The sequence below is a fragment of the Rhinoderma darwinii genome, chromosome 8 (genome assembly GCF_050947455.1).
Source record: "Rhinoderma darwinii isolate aRhiDar2 chromosome 8, aRhiDar2.hap1, whole genome shotgun sequence".
In the NCBI taxonomy this organism is placed as follows: Eukaryota; Metazoa; Chordata; class Amphibia; order Anura; family Rhinodermatidae; genus Rhinoderma; species Rhinoderma darwinii.
In genome coordinates, this window is record NC_134694.1 from 111,763,671 (window position 1) to 111,791,461 (window position 27,791).

The 27,791-nt window shown below is 46.7% G+C and overlaps 1 protein-coding gene across 6 annotated transcripts; it reads right to left on the reverse strand.

The window, feature by feature from the left end:
• Positions 1-3,343: 3,343 nt before the first annotated feature.
• DHX16 (DEAH-box helicase 16) lies at positions 3,344-26,798 on the reverse strand. Of its 6 annotated transcripts, none has more exons than XM_075836387.1 (22): positions 26,652-26,798; positions 25,114-25,352; positions 23,680-23,891; positions 23,118-23,280; positions 22,238-22,294; positions 20,701-20,955; positions 19,388-19,606; positions 17,180-17,374; positions 16,971-17,081; positions 15,558-15,673; positions 15,194-15,404; positions 13,392-13,490; positions 11,552-11,704; positions 11,297-11,437; positions 10,681-10,843; positions 9,852-9,970; positions 9,700-9,767; positions 9,396-9,558; positions 7,250-7,411; positions 6,285-6,458; positions 5,532-5,690; positions 3,344-3,437 (listed from the first exon to the last, which is right to left on the reverse strand). In XM_075836387.1, exons 2-21 carry the CDS (start codon positions 25,309-25,311, stop codon positions 5,562-5,564), a joined length of 3,108 nt encoding a protein of 1,035 aa, XP_075692502.1. In that variant the 5' UTR covers positions 25,312-25,352; positions 26,652-26,798; the 3' UTR covers positions 3,344-3,437; positions 5,532-5,561. The 6 variants fall into 6 exon arrangements, with proteins under 6 accessions (XP_075692502.1, XP_075692503.1, XP_075692501.1 ...); XM_075836388.1 differs by having other exon boundaries at positions 26,648-26,798; XM_075836386.1 differs by having other exon boundaries at positions 25,114-25,383; positions 26,652-26,797.
• Between the last annotated feature and the right edge of the window lie 993 nt (positions 26,799-27,791).

The following is a 27,791-nucleotide window of genomic DNA, read 5'->3' on the forward strand; positions in this document are numbered from 1 at the left end:
GCTGCCATTTTTGTTTCCATTACTGTGTGTGTCGATTAACGACACATACAGACATGGAATACGGCAGCTCCAGTCCATAGGAGTCAATGAACGGGACCCGTCCCATTGACTTTGCACTATGGCTCTGTCCTGCGCAGAGCAGCTGTTTGCAGGGAGAGAGCAGGCGCCATCCTGAAGACCAGCTGCACTGCAGGTAAGATCTGCGTCTCTGCATGTCCCACTCTCTCTCACAGACCCCCGCTCTCGTGACCCCCGACGGCCCGGCCCCCCCCCCTCCCTTGTGTGAAGGACACATGAAGAAACTGTACTGGGAAAGCACAATTAGAGAGATTTATCATTCAGGGGTCTGGGAAAGCTGGGTGACCACAATTACCCCTCCTACTGGAGTATGAGAGGTTCATTAGTCACATCCCCAAACACACTCCAGTAGGAGGGGTAATGGTGGTCACCCAGCTTTCCCAGACGCAGATATAACCAGGAAAGGGCTGGATGGACGGGCTGAGGGTGCACAGGGTTTTTGGTGATCCCCCTCTGTCATGTGATCGGACCTAGGTTACCGGTTCATCAGACGGGGTTCATGTGACTATAACTCTGTCCATAACAAGAGACAGTTCACTCAGGACAAGCCCTGCCCTCATGCCGTAGTTGTGGTTCTGTCTGCAGTGATGGCGGTGGGTGTCTCTGACACCCGCCTCCCCCGTTGGGTCATCTCAGGACAGAACGGGTGTCTGGACTGGAGACACAGCGCCGCACCTGTCCTCAGGTCGTGTCTGGTATTGCAGTTCACCTCCATTGAAGTGAATAGGAGAGAGTTGTAATACCACACACGACCTGAGGACAGGTGCGGCGCCATGTTACACCTCGATTTACGCCTTAAAATACGGCTCCAATACGTCGGCAAACATCTGCCCATTCATTTGAATGCGTTTGCCGACGACCTGTAATTTACGCGTCACTGTCAAAAGACGGCGCGTAAAATAACAGCCTCGGCAAAGAAGTGCAGGACACTTATATACATTATATGCAGGACACTTCTTGGGACGTAATTTGAGCCGTTTTTCATTGAATTCAATGAAGAACAGCTCCAAATTACAGCCGTAATTGACGCCTCGCAAAACACGAGTACGAGCAATTACGTCTGAAATGACGGAGCTGTTTTCTCCTGAAAACAGCTCCGTCATTTCAGACGTAAATGCAGTTAGCGTGTGCACATACCCTAGGGGTATGTTCACACACAATGTTTTCAGCTGAAAAATCGGAAGCAGAACGTCTACAAAGCATCTGCCCATTGGTTTCAATGGGAAATACGGCGTTCTGTTCCGACAGGGCATTTTTTACGTGGTAGTTTTCCAAAAACAGCACGTAAAAAGACGCCCGACCAAAATGAAGTGCACATCACTTCTTGGGACGTTTTTTGAGCTGTTTTTCATTGACTTTATAGAAAAAGCTCCAAAAACGGCCGTTAAAAAACGCGAGTTTGATTAAAAAATGGCTGAAAATCAGGAGCGGTTTTCCCTTTGTTTAGTAAGCGTGTGAACATACACTCAGGCCTCATTCACACGGCAGGGTTTCCCGGCCGAGTGCCGGCCGTTCATAAATCGGCCGGCACCCGGCTGCATTAGGAATAATAGACCCCTAATGGGGCTATTCACACGACCGATTTTTTGACGGCCGGAAAATCCGGCCGTCAAAAAATAGGACATGCTCTATCTTTGCCCGGACACCCGGCTCCCATAGAAGTCTATGGGGCCGGGTATTACACGGCCATCACCGGAATGTGTTCCGAGTGATGGCCGGGTTTCCCGGCGCTTGCGCTCTATCTCCTCCTCCTCACAGCGCAGAGTGCATGTGAGGAGGAGGAGTTGATGCCATTCTGACGAATGGCATCGCTGTACACTGTGTTGCAGGGCCGGGGTGTACAGCAGGTGGAGGGAGCGCTGCGCTGGCTCCCTTCCCCTGCTTGTTAAAAGCACCCTGGCTCGGCGACACCTTCGATGGCGCCGCTAGTAGTAGTAGCAGCAGCTGCTGTTGCTGCGGCTGCTACTACTGTAGCGACGCCACTATAGCAGAGCGGGGAGGTATCTCCCCGCTCTGCTATGTGCTAGCCGCACTTTAGCTCCTTGAAGGAGCGGAATCCCCGTGTTTTCGGGGATTCCGCTCCTGGACAGAGCGCTTGATGTCTCTGTCCATATCTGGGCAGTGACATCAGGGGAAACTCCTGAAGCGGAATCCCCGAACACATGGGGATTCCCCTTCAGGAGCTGCCGCTGATGTCACTGTCCGGATCTGCCCGGCCCGGCACGGATGCATAACTTTATGCAAACCGGCCGGGCAGAATGGCCGATTTTACCGGCCGGCACTCGGGCTCGGACCCGACCCGGTCGTGTGAATCCCGCCTCAGCCTTTTGGTGTGTCCTAGAACACACCCAAAATGGCTGACGGACACTGCTTAGCAATTTGAAGACACCTTTACCTGGCTTGTGAGAGGGGGGGTGAGGTTCCCTCCCACATTTACAGCAGCTGTGAGTCAGGTTGCTTTGCCTTATTCACCTTGCTGTAATTCTGGGAAGTGCTCCCCCTGGTGGCCAACATTGGAAAACATGTCAAATTATTATTTAATTTAATACTTTCCACCATACGGAAAAAAATAAAAAATACAGCGAAAAACTTAAAAAATATAATAGAAATAAGTAACAACATTTAAAAAAAAAGGTTTAATTTGCGACACATTCCCTTTAAGCACTGTACACACGAGGACCAGATTCACGCGAACGTGGGGAAACGTGTCGTTTTTCACGTCAGAGGTTCCCTGTGCGGGTCCCGTTTTTCACAGATCCCCGTAGACTTGAGTCTATGGAGGGATCCGTAAAAACGGAAGAAAATAGGACATGTTCTATTTTTCAACGGACCTTTCACACGGTCCGTTGAAACGGCTGTGTGAACGGCCCCATTGAAATACACGCGTCCCTGTGACGGCTGTTTTAACTCTACATTCGTCTGAATTCGGCCTAAGAAGGGGGACATCTGTGGAGGTATATACGCTCTTACTCTGGCTGACTTGGGCCCTCTATTTGAAATGTATATACAAAGGCAACGGCCCCTGGCAAAATCCGACCTGGTTTTCATCTGAAAAGGGGTCGCGGATTACCAAATGTCTGCTTGCGGTTACCCCTGGTGATCAGCTGGTATTGGCGGGGCAAGGCTGTGAGCAACCGTGTGATACTATAGTGTGCATATATATATATATATATGTGTGTGTGTGTGTAGCGGTCTCGTTGGGACAACCCCTTAAAATCCTAATAACCAGCGATGCCGTCTTATCAATCCAAGAGACAGAAACATGTTTTGTATCCAAAATGAGAACCTTTATATACACGAGCTGTACAGATATGGGTTAAATATGATCCTTGACACGGCGTCTTCTCCAGCCCTTCTTCCTGCAATGCAAACCACAAGTCAGAGGACCCAGCACACAAACAGTTAACATATACCGGACTGCACTCCAGTTATAGAAACTTTTTGAGCAACTTTGGCCCATTTAGGAAAAGAAGCGACGCTGATGCCGTCCCTCTCCATGTCCCGTCCCTCTCCATGTCCCGTCCCTCTCCATGTCCCGCCTACTAGAAGACACGGATCTTATCTATATAAAGCATCTGCTGTTCTCCAGTCCCAGACACTTTACACTGGCTGATAGGAGGGGGAGGGGGGCTTTATCTACCACCATATGCCTTAACCCTTTCAGGACCAGACTCATTTTCGTTTTTATGCTTTTGTTTTTTCCGCTCTGCGTTCAAATAGTCATAACCTTTTTATTTTTGTCGTTGACAGTCATATGAGGGCTTACATTTTTACGGGACAAATTCTACTTTCTGATGGTATTATTTAATAGTATGTGCGATGTACTGGGAGGCTGGGAAAAAATTCTGAATGGCGTGGAATTTGGCAAAAACAGCAGTTCCGCCATTTTCTTATAGGTTTTGTTTTTACAGTGTTCATTGTACGATGAAAATGACGCATTACCTTTCAGTACGATCGCGGTGATACCACATTGAAATGTTCTAGTACCTTTGAAAAAAATGTGAAAGTTTGAAATAAACCCCCGTAACGTTTTTATATTTCCGTGTACAGAGCGGTGTAAGGCGTCTTTTCGTATGTGGAAAGATGTCGTTTTTATTAATACCATTTTTGGGAACGTTTGGCATTTCGATCACTTTTTTTTAAAAAACATTTTGTGGGGTAGAAGTGGCAAAAAAAACGGATTCGGTCATTTTGACCTTTAGTTTGGCCATTTTCAGACGCCGGGATACCAAATGTGTTTGTTTATTTTTGTTAGTTTCTTTTTCTATGTGATCTAGGGAAAGGGGGGGGGGGCGATTTGAAGTTTTAGAAAAAATTTTTTTTCCATAGGCCCAAGAACGCATAGTATTGAGGCCAACCTAATAATCTTCAGCGCTCAGAAGGTATTTTACAACCATTGACTTGTTTTCTTTCACTTACAACCAGTAAAGCTCGGGAGTTGGTCTTTCATCCGCATATACCGGATTTTTCGCGTGCTCAATTCAGCCGCTAAAATGTGGATGAATTGCGGCCCCATTCTTTTCTATGGGCTCATGCACACGACCGTGGGTTACACAGTCCATGCATTGGCCGGGAGCCCGGACCGCAAAAAAAAACAATAGGACAAGTCATATTACGGGCCGCGCTTGCGGTCCGGGATCCTAAAAGTCAATGCACATCTTGTATGTGCACAATCCGTGATTGCGGATGGCCGCGGATCACACGTGCCCGTAATCACTGGCCGTCTGCATGAGGCCCGAAGATGCATTTTAAGCCTCTCGTCGTCCATAAGCCAGGTAGACGTGAAGCCTCATGTGACGGCTGATCAGAATGAATACACAGAAGACAGTTCAGGGTTTCACAAGAAATGTGAGTGCACAAAAATCCTTCTCTTTGTCCTGCAGCTTCTGTTCATTGGTGTCACATTTACGCTTATTGCGATACAAAGAAGCGTCAGGTGACAAAGGGAATGTGGAGATCAGCTCCACCCTGTATGGAGTTGTGTTTACATGTTGATCAGACCCCATTGATCTATTGTGGCCGTGAAGACTGACAGCAGGGGGCGCTGGAGAGCAGTGAGTGAATGTCCTGAGAACTGCCCTCCAACACACAGCGTCTATTAACCCCCCCCCCCAGCAATGCCCACAGCTCCTGTCACCCGGCGGGTCCCATAGTCAGAAAAATACGCTATGTCCTGCTGAACACATAGATTTCCTGACGGAAACGTCTGAAGAGTAATATGTGGGCCTATCTATAACACGGACCAAACAGTCATGCGAATGTGACCTAAATTGGACGGAATTCAACACAGTCCTACTGAACCCAAGTACTAGACCCCATGCGGATACGTAGATGTTAGCAGCCAGATTACGACCATGTGATGGCAGATCATGCTGCGATCAAGCGCTAGGACATGACATTCTGCACTAAATGCGCTTTAGGACTTGAAATCCATTGCTGTTACGAACACTTACCTAGTCCTGGAATTCAAATATGGCCGTCACTTAACCAAGTTCATCTTTGCTCTTTCCGGCTATTTTCGGCATCTTTTTACTGCTGGCGTCTTCCAGTTCTCGGGATTTGTAGTAATGCGGTGCCACCTCTAGGAGCCAGGAGCTGTCGATCTCAATGATCTGCAGGTGTACATTGTATTGGTTAGGCCCTGTTCACATCACATTTTTGCCCTATATTTAGCGCGTACGTCAGGAAAGCTCCCGACAGACGCTAAACGTGCCCATAAGACTCCATTGCCAGACGTGTCCTTTTGGTTCCCAGCCGATATACGTCAGTCAGTATACTGCAAAACAGATGGAAACATTTTGTGACGGCGTGCTACGCGGTTTCCATACTTCCGACCACCTGGTCAGACAGTCGTTGGGGAGCAGTGGGAGTCAGACAAAATAGAGTGGGGGGGTCAGGCCCCGTTCTAGAAATAGGTGCGGGTCCAAGAGGTAGGACCCACATCTATTGGACATTTATGGCATATCCTCTGGATACAGCCCTAATAACCGGACTGTAACACGAGCTGTGCACCTGTGTGTCCAAGACATGACCAGGATGGATTTTTATCCCCTGGAAGTAAACTATCAACCTTCCAATTGAATGACAGCAAGCAGAGATCTTGAATACATCTCTCAAAATGAATGTGGATGATGACGTGACCCCAGAGGCCTTGTTGTGCGGTCAGGACGTACTCACTCTCACACATTTGGGCAATCAGATCTGACCTGTCTCATAAACTCCTTGGTGGTGAAGACGAGCTCGTGGTATATGACCCAGCGGGGCTGCTCCTCATGCAAGCTGCTGTTGGGGTGGATGAATACTGACTGTTGTTGTTTTACGGTCTTGTATCCACTGCGGGTGAGCCTGGCCGTGTGGTAGAAATACCCGGCTGTGATCGCCTGAGGAGTAAAAAGACAAAAACGCAAAAAAGTGAGAACAAGCCAGGGTTATATCGTTGTATCGGAAACATGATCAATTCTGATAATTTGGCATTAAATGGGCCAGAAATCCTGTAAAATTCCCAGCGGATTACCAGGGAGTTACCTGGCATGTTGAAGGCAAGGCAGCGGTGCATCAGAGGGTATGCTTAAAAGGGACACCCCATACAAATCTAATAAAGTGGGAGAGATTTACAAAAGAAAATGGCGTTCACGCCGTGCTCCTCGCTAGACAGTTTTGAAAGGAGTCTAGAAAAGGGCGCGTGGCTGAGAGGGGTCATACAATTCATACAATATATTAATGACGTTCACCATTTTTTGGTGTAAAGTACACTAACCCAAAGGTGGTGTTAGGCCTCATGCACACGACCGTAGCCACGTGCACGGCCGTGATTTTCGGGTCCGCCGGCCACGGAGTGTCAGCTGCGAGCCGCCCGCAAATCGCGGGTTGTGCACATGGCCGTGGCCATTATATTCAATGAGCCCGGACCGCGGAAACCACGGTCGTGTGCATGGCCCCATAGGGATGAATGGGGCCGTAATTCCCCCGTGGATTTTCGGGGGAATTGCAGTCGCAAAAGCACGTTCGTGTGCATGGGGCCTAAGGAAAAGTGTCTAACATGTTCAGTAGGATGAATCATATAGCGTGCGTCATTGTGATAAATTTGGGACGGTTTCACTTTAAATTCTGTCTGATCCAGAATCTATATAATGTGTGTTGGATTACTTTCGTTTTTTTTTTTTGGCTGTACCTTGCGTATTGGCACAATGTCCTCTTCGCAGGACGTCAACTCGATTTCTATCCGCGCCATGAGTCCTTCGAGCTGCTCCCGGACATCGCGTGCACGTCGGAGGGAACGAGCTTGAATGAAGTTCTCGTAACACCACTGCAGAGAGTGACCCGTCTCCACCCACTAAAATAGAGGAAGAGACGATAACAGAGGATAGAAAACAGGTTAAAGTGTAACTCCGCTCAAAACATTAGTGACGACAGTTAACCCCAAAACCCCTAAAAAAGCCTGACGACCCACACAATGGCCTGTGAAAATTTAAGGGTATATTAACCTGGCGTGTTTTTTGTTGTGATTTCATGAACTCTACAGTAAAAAACACAATTTGACCGCAAATAAATGAGGAAATTCTTTTCCGGTTTTCAAATAATTTATAAAACTGCCACAATACAGAAGTCGCCTTCCATTAAAACGTACCTGTCAGTATTTTTCCCCCATAGATCAGCAGCAGATGTGAATATATACGACTGATATATCTTATTAGGGGAGATGGGCATCTTCCTCACCTTCCAGTAGCCCCCAGATACCCTTTTCCGGTTCTATGTAAGGGTCCGTTCACACGTAGCGAAAATACTGTGGATTTTCCGCAACGAAAATCCGCAGCAAATACAGTAGCAGCAAAGTGGAATGAGATAAAACAAAGCCCGGAAATTGACCTGCGTTGCAGAGTTTTATTCGGCAGCACGCCAATTGTATTTGCGTAAACGCTGCTTATTTGTTGCGGGTTTTCCCCATTGAATTGAATGGGGAGGTAAAACCCCCAACAAATAGCAGTTGTTGCGTTTTTTGTTTTTTTTGTGGCGGGTTCCGCCGCAAAAAACGCAACTCAGAAAAAATTTTAAATCTCATACTTACCCAGAAGTCTGTGTTTCTTCCTCCGGGCCAGCCTCCTGGGATGACGTTTCATCCCATGCGACCGCTACAGCCAATCATAGGCTGTTGCGGCGGTCACATGGGATGAAACACCCCAGGAGGCCGGCCTGGATGACTTCAGAGGGCCGGCCTCCTGGGATACACTTCATCTCATGTGATCGCCGCTGCAGCCATCTCCTGGGATGAAATGTGCTGAAGTTTTGCGCAGCGGACATTCCAGGTAGAAAAACTGCACCAGTTTAGTGCAGTCTTTCGCCCCGGAATTCCCCGTGGCGCACAGGGTGGGTACGCTGCGTGCTTCTACGCAGCGTATCCGCCACGTGTGAACTCAGCCTAAATGCTCACAAACCTCCTCCATCACTAAAAAATCCATCTAGTGTAGAACAGCATTTAAAGGGTAAATAAACTTTTACCCGAGTGCTTTTGCTGCTTCGTCTTAGCGATCGCTGGGGGTCTCAGTGCTCGGACCCCCACTGATCAAAACTTCTGACATGCCACTATGACATGTCAAAAGTTTTTTAAAAGTTTAGTTATCCTTTTAGGACATTGATATAAGGAAGGAAAAAGACCCCAAATCTACAGCTGCTAAGGAGGGATCTTTCTTATTTCTTTTTAGTAACAATGGGCACCCGTACGTTCACACAGGGCGGTTATGCTGCGTAAAAGCACACAGCGTATCCGCCCCGGGCGCTGCAGGAAATTCCGGCCGAAAAACCGCTCCAAATTGTGGTGCACTTTTTCAGCCAGAACGTCCGCTGCGGAAAACTGCACAGAAAAAAAAAAAATAATAAAAGTTTGATACTTACAAAGCTATGGCGACGCGTCCCTCTGCCGTCCTGCAGCCATGCCTCCTGAGATGACGACATTTCATCCCATGTGACCGTTGCAGCCTGTGATTGGCTGCAGCGCTCACAAGGATGAAACGTCCTCCCAGGAGGCCGGTCTGGACGAAGAAACACAGAGTTCTGGGTAAGATTAAAAAAAAAAAAAATTCTGAGTTGCGTTTTTTTTGCGGCAGAATCGCTGCTTTCCCCCTGCAAAAAACGCAACATCTGATATTTGTTGCGGGTTTTACTTCCCCATGGAATTCAACACGAAAATAGCGATTACGCAAATACAAATGACATGCTGCAGATTAAATCATAATAAAAGGCTAAAACCTTTGACCTTTACAACCACATGACCGCCCCCAACTAAAAGGCAGCCATGCTCATGTATTCTAGGATATATTTACCTGCGTGTATACATTGAGCAGCACCATGTGGTCTCCGCCGGGCACAGTGAAGTTGACCCGTGCTGTGTCGGCATGCACCAGCTTGTCTTTTGGTCGATAGAAGATTGCATTATTGACAGACAACATGGCGGCGATGGTCAGAATCTGCTCAGCACAGCCATACCTTAGAAAGAAGAGGAAGAAATATTTGTGAAGGTGACTGACCCAATAAACAATAACAGAGGTCAAGAAAACGAAGCCGCACTCCTAGAGGAATAAAGCCAACAGCCTATATGGCCAAGAAGACGGGGTCTCGGCAACTCACTTCTCAGACGCCAGAATCATCTTGGATAACATGGGATCCACCGGGAGCTCAGCCATTCTTCTCCCCAGCTGCAGAATGCAAAGTGGAACAGAATATGAGAAGGGGAAGAAGTAGCATCACTATGCCATCATTACCCGCAGTGCCAGGCTAACCTTGGTCAGCTCTCCCAGATGGTTAAGGGCCCCAAGGGCATACAGCTGCTCCAGCGCCAAGACCAGCGTCTCATGGGGTGGTGGGTCCATGAAGTCAAAGTGAATGAGATCATTAATACCTGGAGAAGAGAACAAGAAGCTGTATATAATGCTTAAAAAGGTCGCCCCATCTGGAAAACCCCTTCTCTAAATGAGATTCCGCAGGCAATCAACTGATCCCCCAGAGATCAGCTGTTATTTCTGGTGGAATTCGCAGGAGCTGCACCGATCTCCTGCAGTGGCCACTACAGGAGAAATGCGGTATTACATGGCGACCATAAACGAACATGGTCTCGTCCTCTAGAACACTCTTGCTAATCATGCTGGGACCACCGTCTATGATGTCCATATGTTCTAATAGGACATCCAGAGAGGTCTTGTCCCATTTAATCACTGTATAATGATAAGATATGCGGCTTTCTAATATACTTTGTGTTTCAATTTCTCACCGTTTTCCAGGATCTCTGCTTGCTGTACACTCAGACTGAAAAACTTGCCTAGTCCTTTCACACAACTGCAGTGTGTCATAATGTAGGTCACAGTTATCTCATGGCGTCTAGGACAAAAGCGAGACGTATGAAGTTTCAGCTCACAGAGCATGACCTACACTGACACATTGTAACAAGTGTAGCTGTGTCAGCAGGACTATTTTAGTTTCTATTCACTTACAGCTAGCAGAGATCTTGAAATGGTGAGGAACTGAAACTAAGTATATTAGAAAGTTGCAGAATTTTAACCCCTTTAATCTACACAACTTCCTCCCATAATGTCACGTGTAACCACCAATCACCTAAACTCTTCAGCAGCAGAACCACATTTCCCAGGTTGGTTCTCTGGATTTCTGGTACAGTTGTATCTTCCATTTCGTTTTTGTACGCCCAAGCTGTATATAGTCGGAAACATTTCCCGGCAGCAACACGGCCGGCTCTCCCTGCTCTTTGGTTGGCTGACGCCTGGCAACAAAAAGGACAAAAACTACCCATGTAACGATCTCATAAAGCAAATGAAGTGATTACAACGATTAAAACGGACAAGTCAGTTTCAGCAAATACTTGTATTCCTCATGAAATCACAATTCTAGAAATGTTGTTGTGCAGTTCCTCGGTTATTCCTCCTGGACATGTATGACAACTGGGTGATACCATTCCCCTTGTCAATAGGGAGTATCCCTACACAGCCTGACACTTTCCATATTGATAAGGGGAATAGTAAGACCCAATTGTCAATTTATTCATACATTTCCAGGAGGAATAATGGAGGAACGACACAACACAGGGCTAAACTCTTCTTGCTTGCTGGAAATACAAGCCCGATCTGCTGCAGGTTAGATCAGAGCGTAAGAAGAGATTTTCTACTCTATTTCTACTTTGGGAGGGGGGTTATAGAAGAGAAGGGAGATCAGTCACCTTCGAGCAGGGGGTGACGATCAGGGACTCCATCCCGGTACGAGCATTGTAGCTTTTCTGCTTGCAGAATCCAGGGTCAAGGACGTAAATGATTCCATCGATGGTCAGTGACGTCTCCGCAATGTTGGTGGCTACGACGACCTGGGGAGCGGAAAACAATTATTATTAATTACAAGAAATGTACCTGGTCCTACAGCAATAATAGAATTCCCACAATGCCCTTCTCCACTGTCGGGTTCCGATTCCTCACCGTACCTTTCTTGCGCCGGGTGGCGTAGGGTCAAATATCTTAGCCTGCATGTCAGAAGGGAGGTTGGCATATATAGGCAAAATCAGCATCTCCGCAATCTTGGAGCCCAGCTTACGACAGCGTTCTTGTAGCATTTCACAGCACGCCTCGATCTCCTCCTGCAACCAACAGAGAAGCAGTGAATAGAACCAGTGTATATAGCTCTATATATCATGGTGGAACAGCTACAGTTATTTGAGCAAACGAATATACATTGTCAAATGTGTAACAGGAAGCCCCAACTATTACAAACATATACACCATTTTTAGTCTGGTGTGGCAGCGGGTGACTTGGTGTGGCAGCGGGTGACTTGGTGTGGCAGCGGGTGACTTGGTGTGGCAGCGGGTGACTTGGTGTGGCAGCGGGTGACTTGGTGTGGCAGCGGGTGACTTGGTGTGGCAGCGGGTGACTTGGTGTGGCAGCGGGTGACTTGGTGTGGCAGCGGGTGACTTGGTGTGGCAGCGGGTGACTTGGTGTGGCAGCGGGTGACTTGGTGTGGCAGCGGGTGACTTGGTGTGGCAGCGGGTGACTTGGTGTGGCAGCGGGTGACTTGGTGTGGCAGCGGGTGACTTGGTGTGGCAGCGGGTGACTTGGTGTGGCAGCGGGTGACTTGGTGTGGCAGCGGGTGACTTGGTGTGGCAGCGGGTGACTTGGTGTGGCAGCGGGTGACTTGGTGTGGCAGCGGGTGACTTGGTGTGGCAGCGGGTGACTTGGTGTGGCAGCGGGTGACTTGGTGTGGCAGCGGGTGACTTGGTGTGGCAGCGGGTGACTTGGTGTGGCAGCGGGTGACTTGGTGTGGCAGCGGGTGACTTGGTGTGGCAGCGGGTGACTTGGTGTGGCAGCGGGTGACTTGGTGTGGCAGCGGGTGACTTGGTGTGGCAGCGGGTGACTTGGTGTGGCAGCGGGTGACTTGGTGTGGCAGCGGGTGACTTGGCACTCTCTGGCACCGGGGTCCAGGTGCAATTGCAATCTCTTCAGCCCCTGAACACAGACCTAACCAGTCTCATATCAGACACCAGTATTATATAGCGTAGTCACTGCCCTCTTGTGGTCTCATGTAGTAATAACAAGCCAGGTACAGAATAGTAGCCATACAGCTAAGGCCTCATGCCCACTTTAGTTATTTTCTTCAGGGCACTATCCGTTTTCTTTAACTGATAGCACCCTGACACATTCATTTCAATGGGGCCACGCACACCTCCGTTGTTTTAATGGAAACGTGTGGCCGCTGCGACAAAAATAAGACAGGTCAGTTTTTGACGGAACAGTCTTGGCCTTTTCATCCATTTGGCCCATGAAACAACGGACTACACACGGAAGCCATCTGTGTGCGGTGCGTGTTTTACAGATCCATCATTAGTTGCCATACGACGGCCAACGGAAGTGTACATGAGGCCTAAGGCTTTGTTGAGACGGAGATCGGGGCTTGGCTTCCATGAAAACAAAAAGAATAATGTATCCCACTACGCTTTTTTGTTATACAGTAAAAAAAATATTTACTAATGTATACCGGCTCGAAAGAAGCCAAAAGGACGCTCTTTTGGCATCGGTCTCGTGAACGGAGGCCTATGGCTACATTCGGCGCATACGCCGAATGTATTCACAAAACGCAATGTCAACACAGCTTTACACATATGAGACTATTGGGGCGTATGGACGTCATAGGGGGGTGTATCTCGCTTGCGACAGTCCTCGGAGTCAGAATGGACTCGAGCATCCATTACCTGGACCGCCATGCGCGAGTCACTGCAGATAAGAAACGTAACACCTATAGAACAGCAGCATCCCTGACAATTTGTACGTACCTGCCCAGTCAAAAATACCAAAATGTCTCCAGTCGGCTGTGTGACGTGAATCTGCAGGACAGACACCACACATGCCTCCAGGTAATCAGCCTCTGGTGCCTGTAGAAGTTGAAGATTACAAAAAGTTTTTACACCTGGCTGGGGTAATCACTGCTTATAGAAATATATTAAGCTGTTTTTGGTTTAAAAAAACATTATTTATTAAAAAAAAACAAACAAAAAAAACAAAAACTATGTTGCCACTAGGGGGAGCTCACTGCCTACAGATTTATTATTGCGTTCAATGAGAGCTTTCCCCTATCAGTGAGCTCCCTCTAGTGGCCAGTAGACAGAATATCATGATTTAACTAGATGGTTGTTTGAAGAGAAGCAGGGGATTTGTTTTTCTTAGGCTTCGTTCACATCTGCGTCAGAGTTCTGTCAGACTACGCTATTGATTCCGCCGAAAAAACGGAAACCTTACGGAATGGGGACAAATGGAAACCATATCAACGGAAGCATCACCATTGATATCAATGGTAATGCAAACGGAAATCTATGGTTTCCGTTCATGGGTTCCTCCGACAGAAAGGTCTGACTGAACCCGTGAACGGAACCCCGACGCAGATGTGAACAAAGCCTTACAGAGCTCTGATCCCTATAAAAACCTTGACCCTAGACAATCACTATTAACCCCTTCACCACCCTCAGCCATAAAATAAACTACATCATTATATATTACCTGCTCATTACTAAACCACTAGACACATTAGATATTAACCCATGACCATCTTAGATCACCATGGATCACAAAATTAACCCCTTCACCCCTGCCTAGACCACCACAGATACTAGGTATAAACCACTAAGCCACTTGAGATCCCCAGAGATATTAAAGGGGTTGTGCAGAATCAGAAAAACATGGCTGTATTCTTCCAGCGCCACAGATGTGCACTGGTTGTGTCTGGTATTGCAGTTCACCTTTATTGAAGTGAATGGGGCTGAAACGCAATACAAGACACAACCTGTAGGCAGGGGAGGCGCTGTTTTTGGAAGAAAGCAGCCATGTTTTTAGAATTCTGTACAAACCCTTTAAAAGGTGTACTATTATTAAACCCCAACCCGCCACAAAACGTGTGATGATGTACAATGTAGAAAGTTGGCAAATTGCCTAAAAGTTGGGGGTATAGAGGGGAATTTTGCCTTTTCCAACGTACTTGGAAATCCCCTTTAAAAATCCTGCGTTTGCCTCTGAAAGGATTTTTCCATTCTGGACAATTCCTTTTCTACAAGAGGACCCTGCCGGGGAGAAACTGCGGCACATTTCTACTGCAGCGGCCACTACAGGAAAAATGTATTACATAAAGCCCATATAAATGAATGGGTGACAAAGTAATACAGGGTCACGCCAAGTCCATCCAAGGGGGAGCCACTCTGCAGGGTGTCCTAGGTCATTCACCCATAATTGTATAGTCTTGGTAAATCAGTATTAATTATATGCTAATTAGTCTTTTATCCCCACTTTTTCTTAAAGGGGGTTTTACACTGGCCAATTATCGGGCCAGGAACGCTCATTGGGGTGGCGATCAGCAGATGAAGGGGCAAACTCTCGATCATCTGCTGATCGTATCATTTTTAAAAAACTGAAATATATCGGAGTAACGAGAGCTCATCCCTATCCATAGCTCCGCGCGACAGGAGCAAACGAGCGCCGATCAACGAACAGTCTCGTTGATTGGCACTGGCCGAATTTGTCCGGTCTAATAGGGCCTTTACTTTGGGATAAAACAGGTTAGTGTAATCCGCAGACTAGATCTACATACCTTGGTGTAGTAAATATCTACAGGATACCGTCGGCCGGGGATTCGGAAAATAGGAGCATCGTCAAAGAAAGAAGAAAAGCGCTCCGTGTTGAGTGTCGCACTGGACACCAGGACCTTGAGGTCCGGACGGAAACGGGCAATGTCTTTAATCAGGCCGAAAAGCACGTCGGTGTGCAGGGTCCGCTCGTGGGCCTCGTCTATGATAACTACACTGGAAGGGGAGAAAATAAAAATGATAATACAATGTTAATATGGAGAAAGAATCAGGAGGACACTGGAGCGGCTGCCGACGTCACGTCTTAACTCAACGATTATTTATATAGTAGGAATAGATGAAGACCTGCTGCGGATGTGGACGTCGTACCTGTAAGTGGCCAAGTCCGGCTCAGTGAGGAATTCGCGCAGCAACATCCCATCGGTCATGTACTTCAGGACAGTGCGCTCAGATGTGCAGTCCTCAAACCGAATACTGTATCCGACCTGCGAGCAAAGAATAGATCAAGTTAAAAAGTGCAGTCAGCAAATAGTTTTATCAGTTTCTGGGAAAGCAGAGTGACAACTAATAAAGATCATTACTATAGCTGCCGAGTCCCGTCCCAGTTCTTCATTACATCCAGCAGATTTAACGTAGAATACTCCAGAAAAGCCGGCTGACATTCTCTAAAACGGCTGCTATGGTGACTGGTTGTCTGGTATAGAAAACTATTTGGAAAAACTCTATTAGGGAATTAATATGAGGGAGTCACCTGTTCATAACCCTCATCTATCAGTCAGCGTGAAGAGCAGATCTCTGGAGGACTAAGCACATCCGGGCATTACAAGAAAAAGCCCATTGATTTCAATGAGAGTTGTGTAATGCTACATTTGCCCTGTGGTGGCACTGCAGAAAAACTAACAGATTACCGCTGATCGCTGGAGGTCCCAGTAGTAGGTCACCCTGTGATTAACCTATAGTAGGGAACCCTTCCAACAAAAAGGGATTGTCCAAAGTGGACAAACCCTTTAAAAGGAGCATCTGCAATGGACAGACCTCTTGAAACTAAAGGCCCTATTACACTGTGAAAGGAGCAAACGAGCGCCAATCGACAAACTCTCTCATTGATCGGTGCTTGTTTAAATGGCACGTCGGGTCGTGTAAGAGGACCCTTAAGGTCCTATTACACTGGCCAATTTTGGCCGATGCAGCGAGTGCGATGAACGAGATCGGCGCTATGGATGGGGACGAGCGGTCGTTACTCCGATCGCTCGCCCCCATACATTATTATTATCATGTCGGCGGCGCATCTCCCCGTTTACACACCAAGAGGTGCTGCCGACAACCATAATATTTTACTATTTTAAAACGATACGACCAGCAGATGAACGAGCGTTTGCTCGTTCACCTGCCGATCGCTGCCCTGTATACACAGAGCGATTATCGGCAACGAGCGTTCTATGAACACCCGTCTGCCCGATAATCGCCCAGTGTAAAAGGGCCTTGAGCCATCTATTAGATGCCGTAAAAAAATTAAGATAGTGGGTACTTCGACAACACCTAAGAGAACACCGGCGGTATTGTAATCCTGCTGATTAGAAACATGTGGCTGCTTTCTTTCAGAAACAGCGCCACTCTTGTCTGGATCTGGTATTGCCGCTCAGCAATACCAGGCACAGCACATGTACAACGGTGACGCTGTTTTTGTAAGAAAGCAGCCATGTTTTTCTAATCTCAAACAACCTCTAAATTTTCATCCAACTTTCTGAATAGTATGTCATGAATAGGGCCAACACGACTTACCTCATTGCCCAGTTTCACCGCCATTTCCTGAGCGACACGAGCAGCGACGCTCATTGCAGCCACTCTTCGAGGCTGAGTGCACCCGACCTTCATCCCATTATTAGTATAACCCTGTACGGGCGGAAGAAACAGGGACAATTCTACATGACTGCCGGATCTAGAACATCTATGGGGTGTGCACGGGTGAAGAGGGGACACTAGACACTTACTTCTTCATGCAGGTACTGAGGGATCTGAGTCGTCTTGCCAGAACCAGTCTCTCCCTCAATGATGAGGATCTGATGATTAGCGATCGCTTGCAGAAGATCAGAGCGATAGGGGAAAACGGGCAGACTGCGCCGCACCTCCTGGATGGACAATTGCTGCTTCTCCAGCTCAGATAACTGATTTGCATTCTCATCTTCCTAAGAGAGACAACGGACCTTCATATCAGATCAACAGCGGCCTATGTGTAGAAGTCAGAACCTCTATGTCCACGATTTAAAAATATGTCCAATGCTCCAGTGAACTGCTGGTTATTACCTACTATTAAGGGGCATTCTCATCTCAGACACAGGAGGGGCTTTAAATGTCATGAAATCACCTCTTGGACCAGCACCAATGTGGGAAACGGGGGTCCCCTGACCTCCACCTCGACGCACCCGGGTGGAGAATGCATGGAGAGGTGGCTGCGGTTCCCTATATACTTCTATGGGAGTCACGGATCCAGATAGGAGGACCCCCGTTCTCCACATAGGTGCGAGTCGCTGCACCTATCAGACATTTATGGTATATCCTGTAGATATGGCATAAATGTCGGAGATGGAAATACGCCTTTAAGGAGGAACCGTCACTCCTCCTGACATGTCTTGTGTTTGTATTCCCAATGAAATAGAAATTTTGGAACATATTTTAAAACTCTGTTGTGTTGCTCCTCTGTTACTCCTCCTGGAAATGTATGAATCAATTAACACAGGCTTTTACCATTTTCTTTGTCAGGTTGTCCCTACACAGTCTGACTATCAGTATTGATTGGACAGTGTCAGGTTGTTTAGTAACACGCCCCATTGACAAGGGGTATGGTAATGCCGTTATAAATGTATTCATACATTTCCAAGAGGAATAACAGAAGGACAGCATTATGCAGAGTACTAAGAAAGGATGCTTCAGCTTGTTATTTCTAAAACAGACATGTCAGGAGAGCCGACAGATCCTCCTCAAAGTGTACCAATGCATACAAACAATATATTTTGCATAAATTAGTAGTATGTGTGAATATAAGGGGTTTTGTAACATATGTTATTAAGGTAAGTAGCATCTTCCTCACTTTCCAGCAGCCTGTAGGTCCAATTTACCTGCCTGCAGGTTCTCCGTAATCTGTCTGGTGTAACAAAGTAAATAGAAGACAAAAAGGAGGGAGAGGAGGGGGATGCAGCTGCAGTTTTTCCCCCATAGTGTCTGTGGGACTGCATGCTGTAAAAAAAGGATGGGAAGCAGCGAGGGAGACATCCGATTGGCTCACAGCAGAGCTCTTACCGTAATCATCAAGATAGAAAATGTACAAAACCCAGAAGAGGGTAGGAAACAAAAACAAAAGAGTCACAGCTCTCACCCGAGCGCTTCGTTTTAGCAATCGGCAAAGGTGCTCAGACCCCCACCGATCAAAAACGATGACATGTCAGAAGTTTTTCAAAAGTTTTAAACCTTACTTTTGTGACTTGTTTTGTTCCAGATTATTCTCCTGGACTAGGCTCTATACCGCATACTCAACTCTGCTACATCTCGATTACCGAACCACACCATTGCTTTAGTATCGTATACCAGACTGCTGCTTCTCAGTTAATGAAGCATGGATAGCCTGACTACTCTCCGGCCCAATGCTTCTTAAAGTGTAACTAAACGTTTGACAAACTTCTGACAGGACATAGTGACATGTCAGAAGTTTTGATTGGTGGCGGTCCGAGCACTGAGACCCCCACCAATGGCCAAAATGAAGCGGCAGAAGCGCTCGTGTGAGCGCTCAGCCGCTTTGTGTCTTTACCCTTTAAGCACATACCAGCTCTGCTACATGATGAACTCTGCTGTGTCATATTCCTGGTACGTGTGAATAGACTTTTGTAGCTGTTACCCTTAGCAACCACATCTCCTACTGCGCTATAGTGGTCTGGTTCCCCTACTACTGAGGTTATCTAACGAATCAATCACCGGGCTAACTAGAGGCACTGTAGTCCTGGGCCAGCTGAGTACCTCGACCCTAACCAAAGTCGTAGAAGAGGGGGGCGTTATAGTTAAAATTGTGCCGCCTGGTTGCCATTTGCGCTGGGTATTGTAGGAACTAGTTTGTAAACCCCCCCACCCCCCCCCCCCCAGGCGATTAACGTCAAATTGAGCATCAAATCATAATACTGCGCACGTGTATGAACAGAATACCGCCATACCTTCTCCACCGTCCCTTTTATTTGTGTCGCGCTGACAAACTGTATGACCTCTTCTTCCTCCATCACGTAGTCATATTCCTTCTGACCACGAGCATGGGCGTCTTTGGCTCCAAATTTCAAAGCCGCAGCGCCGATGTGTTCCTCCTCCCATCGTCTTTGTTCTTCCCGAGGAGCAAAACGTTCTTCGCTGACGGGTTCCTGGTACCGGTCTGGAATTTTCTGCATGGCAATACAACACGGGTAAAAGATCAATACGTCTATGTATGGGAAATAATTTGTTTTTAATTACTGTGGGCTCTTAAAAGGGCCGCTACACCTAGAATAAATAATGCAAATAAAATATTTGTACTGTAGCTTGAACATTTACATTAAAAAATAAAGCGCTCATAGAGGTTAACGATTTTACTGTCGTTAAAGGGGGTTTTACACTCGTTGCCGATAATTTCCCTATGCTTGTTCATCGGCTGATCGCTTTAAAAAAGTAAAATATTATGGTTGTCGGCAGCGCATCTTGGTGTGTAAACCGGGAGACGCGCTGCCGACATGATAATGTATGGGGGCGAGCGATCGGAGTAACGACCGCTCGTCCCGATCCATAGCTCCGTGTGACAGGAGCAAACATGCGCTGATCAATGAGCGGTCTCGTTGATTGGCGCTCACTGCACCGGCCAAAATCGTAATAGGGTCTGAAGACTCTTTGCAGGGTCTCGGCCGGCAGATTTTATGGCCATTGTAGCGTAAAATGCGGCGCTAATCTTCCCGTCAAAATTACCAAGACAGAACCCTGACGGTACGGTATTGTAATTCAACAAGGTTTGTCAGGCGCCATTGGGATCCGTTGTGGTTTTCAAACCCACGACGCAGGTGTGAACACAGCCGGAGATAATTGTATTGTCAATCTGTGTAAACTTTTGCCACCATCTTTTTTTATTGCTCCAATGCATCTAAAAAATTTATCAACTTTGCAAACAGTCTTGGTTAAAAAAATAAATCTCCTAAACTCTATGTGACTCCATGGTTACAGACTACAAACAAACCTTGTTTGTAGTCGGATTCTGCAGCCATGTGTTACTTTCTTCCTCTTTTACAGACCGTAGATTAGCAGGATGACAGAGCGGAGACACATAGATCTGCATAGGAGCTGTATACACAAACGTTTCAGATGTCTTAATAAAGAAATTTCTCATCACAAAAATGATTGGGGAATATCTGTACATCTCTGATCAGCTTGATGGCGATAAAACTACCGTAACAGAGGGTATGACATCACTACATGATCTTTTCTCCCCAGGCTTCTATTAGAGAGGACGTACTTTACTCCTATTCTCCTCAGGCATGAAGTAACGATCGTGCTTTTCCATGCGCTCCTTCTCTCCGGCTTGCTTGTATTCTTTGGCCAGATCCCTGACGCTTCTTTTGTATTCCAGGTCCTTCTTCTCAGCTGCCGTCAACTCGCTGTCCACAAAGAAATACTCATCATCCGCTATCTCTGCTTCCAGGTCTTCCAGCTTTTCCTTCTCTCTCTTCCCAAGGTAATCCCTGCGGGACTTTTTCCGCAGCTCTGGAACCTGCAGATGACCAAGAAAGAAGGAGGAATAAGAAACAATCAGATTGTAGTGATGGCGGTACGATAAACTTAAAATAAAATCTTGATATTCCCAGAATGGACAATTATCTCCTATTCACAGAATAGGTGAGAATTATCTGATTGATGGGGGCCCCACCGCTGGGACCCCCACTGACCATAAGAACATATGTCCCGAATACCCGTTCCTTCTCACTGCACACACCACAGTAAGGAGGGCATATAATGGAGCGGTGGTCAAGCGTGCGCGCTGCCGCTCCATTCAAAGTCTATGTGAATGACGGAAATAGCGGAGTAAAGTGCCCGGCTGTTTCGGTCAGTCCCATAGACCCTGAATGGAGTGGAAGGGGCATGCTCAACCGCCGCTCCATTTAATGTCCACCTCGGGGGGGGGGGTGCAATAAAAAGGAAAGGGGATTCGGCGTCTCAATTTTTGCGATCAGCGGTAGGGCCCTCAGCAAGAAGAATATGATCACCTAACCTGCCCATAGGTTATAATTTCCAATTGTGGTACAGCCCCTTTGAAGGGGTTGTCCACGTTACACAATTCTCACATGTTAGAATGGTCCCTTGACAAAAAGCAGATCAAAGTGTCATCGAGCTGGGACACTCAACCTGTGGGGAAATCTGGAAGAGTTCAATTTCCCTGCAGCGCCACCACAGGGGAAATGAAGCATTACACAGTGCCCATTCACATCAATGAGTTGTGTGTATAATGAAGGACAGGACGAGTGAGCGAGAGACACTCTTTGTAACCGCTCTCCATTCTGGCTGAAAGATGAGGTTCCGGCAGAGTGAACCCCAACAAAAACTAGAACAAACTAGATTTAGGGGTTGTTTGAATGAGGCTGAACATCAATACTAGACAAAGCCGATTTACAATAGCGATGCAGTTTCTAGTTGAAAGCCATCTTTTTCTAATCTGTTACAACCGTTTTAACTGCTTCAATATGAAGGGGTTCTCTCGCCATACACTTTTATGGCCTATCGACTAGAGATTCCATAACAGTACGACCAGTGGGGGTCTCGGCATTCAGAGCCCCACCGATTCCAAGGAAGTGAGTCCGACACTACCATTGAGGTGGGCACTTTACAGTAAATAAGAGACCGGCGCTCCTTCTGCTGACCTCACGCTCACTTTAGTTGAGATAGACTGAGCATGCGTGTCCACTTCTTTATTCTCCGTTCGGAAGGGTGACGTACGTTTGCATATCTAGTTGGTTGTACGGGTGGGTAAAACCCTTTGACTAAAAAAAACCGCCTACCATTTTTTTACGATCCTCCTCCGCCATTTTGAGTCTCTTCTGCGCTTCTTCATAAGCCTAAAAAGAGAGAGTAAACACTCAATGAATCAAAATACCGGCTCTAGGAGTTCTGTATTGGCAATGTATAGGCTCATGCAGCAAGCAAGTACTGAATCGAATATAATTATATATATATATATCATCTGCCTGTGACATTGAACTTAAAGTGAAGCCCCGTGACCCCTTCAGAGTTCTACCAGACACAGCAGCGCTCTCCTCCAGGCTCTCGGCCTAGTATTGCAGCCCTAGACCCAGTGCATAGATGAGGGTGACACTTTGACTGGTAAAACACCGAAGAAGTCCTTCTTTCTAGGAGGAGGGGTATGCCATGAACGCTTAAAGATACAGGACCCCTTTAAACAGCATAAAATAAATTAAACAATGTGTTGGATACAAACTAACACTGGACTCATTTAAGGAACGGACGCCAGGAGAGGGGGGGGGGGTTGTCAGCCTCCCCATATCGTTAGCAAATCCAAAAGAAAAAGAGAGGCTACAATGACATTAAGCCTCTTGGTGGCTTTAGTGGCTCCTCCACTGGATAGGTGATCATGTTAAGTCAGGGGAATACTCCCTAAATGTGGTGGTCCTTCCACTGCTAATCGGCGGCGTCTGTAAGGGTAGACCCTCAATAATTGCTAGAAAAAAAAAAAAAGGGATGTGGCGCTCGAGTGTGCACTAAGCTTCATCTGAAATGTCAATGAGTGCAGCGGATGGGGCATTATAGATTTCAATGGGACGGAAAATATCCGTGTGTATCACCAATACATGAGGGGTGACTACGTTTCTGTGACTGGGGCATCCACATTCAAAACTGCTTACCCAGGTTCGGGCATCTCACCTTTTTATCCGATCTCTCCACAATATTCCTGGTCTTTTCCTTATCTCGTTGCTTTACCCGCTCCGCGAATGCATCTCTCTCTTCCAGGTCCTTCAGCCTGGCCTGTTCCTCACGCTCCTCCTCATCATCAGAGATGACCTGTGGTGATGGCACCTTCTCATTCCTGGTAGAAACAAGGAATAGATCAATGAATGTGGAGACTTTTTCTGCTGCAGATGAGAGTATAAGGGAAGGTACACACAGAGCTTTTTGCAGGCTGAAAATTCTGACTCAAAATTCCGTCTGGAATGATGTTAATGGGAGGTCAGAGACGTAAACGCCCGAAGATAGGGCACGTCGCTTCTTTTTTTAAATCAATGGGAGACGTTTTCGGACGTTTTTTTTGCGCATTTTCAGATGCGGTTTCCGCATCAAAAAAACTCTGTGTGAACAGGGCCTTAGTGTAAAGCTTTCATACAAGCACTGTGATGTTCAGGTGGAGCTGAAGGGATACCAATGCTTCAGAGAGAACGGGACTCCCCCCACTAGGACAATCGCGACGGTCCCCGAGGACTACACTCACCGTGCTCTGTCACTTTCACTGTCAGACGATTCTTCTTTCTTCCTCTTCCGGAGATGTTTCTTTTTTCTCTTCTTCTCGTCTTTGCTCGTGACCTTCTCTTCCTCTTCGTCGCTGTCCTCCAGCAGGGTATAAGATTTATTTTTCTTCTGCATCGCTAAAGCCTCTCTCTCCGCAGCTCTGGCTGGACGCTCCACCGGGGCTTTACGGGGCAGCTGTGACCATAGGGAATGAAGAGGATACTCTTTAACAGCTTCTCCCAAACATAAAGCCCGCTGATGCCCCTCCGACCTTAAAGGGGTTTTCCCACGAGGGACATTTATGACGTATCCACAGGATATGTCCTAAATGTGAGATAGATGCAGGTCCCACCTATCTCTATAACGGGGCCCTCTATCACTGCTATCATTGACTCCCGGCCACTTCCTGACCTTATGGTTGGGAGTTCCGAAAACAGCGTAGCTCGCTGAGCTGCGCTGTTTCCGTAACTCCCATAGTAGTGAATAGCAGTTACGGACACAGCATAGAATGCAAACTACGCTGTTTTCATAACTACCATTCAGTTCTGTGGCGTCTACGAAAACAGCGTAGCTCAGCAAGCTACGCTGTTTTGACCTTCATGGTCGGAAACCAGCCAACACACAAAGAGGTAGAACGGGGTTTAGGGGCCTCGTTATAGAGATAGGTTCAGTTCCCAGAGGTGGGACCCGCATCTATCTGACATCTAGGACTCCTCTTGTCCACACTGCTGCTTGTGGTTTATAACCATTTTATAGTGGTTCCAATGGAAATCAGCTCCTTGCACAGACTTCCTGCTGAGCTTTTGCCAATACACAGCAGCCAACCTAAACAAGTAAAGCTGCAGTGTAAAGCATGGGGGATGGAAAGCGCAACACCCTGAGCTTCTAATGAAACAAAGACTCCAATAGACAATGAAGCTACATGGTTGTCTCCTAAACAGGAGATGAAAAAAATATTAAAGGGTAACTAAACTTTTAAAAAACTTTTGACACGTCAAAGTGACATGTCAGAAATTTTGATCGGTGGCGGTCCGAGCACTGGGACCTCAACCTAACGAAGCAACAGAAGCGTTCGGGTGAGCGATGTGCCGCTTTTTACTGATCGGTGTACAGACTTTCTATGGAGTCCGCACACCGCTCCGAGGAAAGCCGATCAGAAACTAAGCGGCACATTGCTCACCTAAGCGATTCTACCGCTTCTTTTTAGTGATCGGTGGGGGTCTCATTGCTCGGACCCCCACCGATCAAAACTTCTGACGTGTCAAACGTTTTTTAAAAGTTTAGTTACCCTTTAAGTAAACATCAACCATCGGGGGAGAAACTTAAATATAATTTTACTAGAATTCCGTGTACATTTTCTATGAATAATCCCAGGGTGACGGCTGTAAATGAATATATACCTGGTCTAATCTCTCACCTTCACCCAGAGCTCCTCTGCAAAGCCGCGCACTTTGTCGGTCACATCAATGGCTCCTGTGTCGTTCAAGCGGCTTAAAAGGTCGGCGGAACTTGCGCTTCGCCGGGCAGTGCCAATCAGGAATTGCGCCACATGCCGATCACTCATCCCCAGGACATCGTGGAGTCTTTCCTTCACCCACAATTCTATCCCATCCATTTTTGATATTGGTTATGGTTCTCAAATCTGTCAGCGGCGGCCTAGACGTCATACGGAGGAAACAGGACGAGACTGGAGGAAGACGTTCAATAAAAAAATAAAAAAAAAAACAACAACGGAAGGCGTCACAAAGATGATAAAATTGAAAAATATCCGAAGGAGCTGAACTATTGGACTGTGCAGTGTGAGGGTGGCGTTGCGACATATTCCGGTTTTAGGACATTAGGGTTCATTCTACGTGTAATAAATTTATTCATGAACATTGGTGAATGACACCGCGGTAATGATCTGCAGTTTGCTTCGTTCCCAAACGCCGCAGTCAGTATAGCGAGAACAATATTGTCCTTAGCGACATCACCAAATGGCCGCATCGCATGCTGTATAATCCCGGATACCCTAAATCTGGAATTTGCCTCTAAATACAAATGTTCTAGGTTCCTGGTCTAACCAAGAATCAGTTTTTATCAACCAATTCGCATTTTTTAAGATGGCAGAAAGATAAAATTCTACAAATCACCCCTAAAACAAAATAATAGACTCAGTCAGAATCCCTGCTTCCGACCGTCCATTGCGTAAATAGTGACATGACGCCATATGACGTCGTCAGCCAATGCCTGCAGCGGAAGGTCCAGTCACCATGGAGAAAACATCACTGCAGCCAAAGACGATTGGATAATAACGTGATTTACTATGGTCGCAACCTCACTGCGGCCTAGTCATCAGACGGCAGGTTACAGAAGGAGAATTCCCACCGGGGCATAAGGATTCCTGCCGGATATTACATTAGCCGTGGAGACGTGCAGGTAATATGTTGTGCAGTATAGTTACCAAGGCAACCATACACATACGATATCCAAAGAGTCTCGTGCCTGAGACTTCTCACACATCTTATGGTTGCCTTGGCAACTGTACTTAGCGCTGCACCTGCTAAGTCAAATTTGGTAGGAGAACGCAAGGGAACCAATTTTTCAATGAACATCTTAAAGGGGAGCTGTCAGTCAACATTATTTAGACATAAGGGGCCTCATCATGCATAAAAATTATGCAAATAGAAACCAATCATATTCCAGCTTACATTTTTCCATAGCAGGTTTGAAAATGAAAGCAGTGCTCTGATTGGTTGCCAAGATCAACACTGTCACTTTATGTCTGCATAGCTTTTATGCATGAGGTCCAATCACTAGAGTCCCTCCCCTGTATTTGTGGATCAGAACATGTGGCTCACCAGTTGCTGTGGCACTACAAATCCCAGAAGAGCTTGCGCCTACGTATTTTCCAGACACTCAGAGCCCATATATTACAATACAATAACAACCGATCGGTGCCTATAACTCACCTACCACAAGTAAATAAAAACGTATATCCCTCTTGCTTACTTCACACCAGACGAACATTATCCGGCATTGGCGACTATTGATGACATCATACGCTCTCTTTGAGCGCTCTTCCGCATCCTGGACCGCAACATGCGTCTCGCTGACGTCACGTCCTGTCGACACAGCGCACAGTGCACATGCGCAATGACCATTACTAGAGGCCGCAGTGTAGGAGGTTTTCAAGTCTCTCTTCCGAAGCTGATTGGCTGGAAGTGAGGCGTATTCTGTGCTTCGAAATCATGGCAGCGCTCGTACAATTTAATGAAATAGATCTATAATTTTAAATATAATTAGAGAAACACTGGGGAGTTTTAGTATGACTGTGCTGATTTGTAATTATTCATAAATATAAGCTATTATTTAACTTGTGCTGTGCTCTTTCTCTATTTCCAATTCATTTCAGTGGAGCCTAACCGCGCAGACGTGGGCGCCTCGACGCCTTAAGAACGGGGACCAGGACCACCTTATCATTGGTAGGGGTCAGGCTCTCACCAATCACAGTTTGAAAGCATATCTAATTGACATGCAATAAAAGTTAAAAGTGGAAAATCCCTTTAAGAAGTTAAAAGAAGAACAACATTCTTGTCAGCAAAAGCCATCAAAGATGCGCCATAGACATAATGTAAAGTCTCCTGCCCATGCACTGCCAGTTGTTATAGGGTTTTTCACATCTACAACATTTATGGAATATGCCGTATGACGTATATACGGGATATACCGTAAATGTCTGATGGCACCTATGTCAAGAATGGGGTGTCCTGCCTCTTCAGTAGACGCTTTCAGGAGCAGAATAAATGGAGAGGTGGGTGCCGATGTACGTCTCTATTCATTCTGTTTTATGGGAGTTACAGAAACACCCAAGAAAGGGCGCTCGACTGTTTCCGTAACTCCCAGGTCGGGTACGAATAACCCTTCAAAGTGGTTGTCTCATGAAAATAATCCCTCTCCATGTGTCCTATTAGGGCAGATAGACCCGCTCAGGACCCTATGAGACAGAAGGGAGAGCCTCTCTTACGGATTTCAGCCGTTCATGTATTGATGGTTATTCATCTGAATGGCCGCCATGTAATATTACAGAATTGTCTGTATCCAATTGATATATTT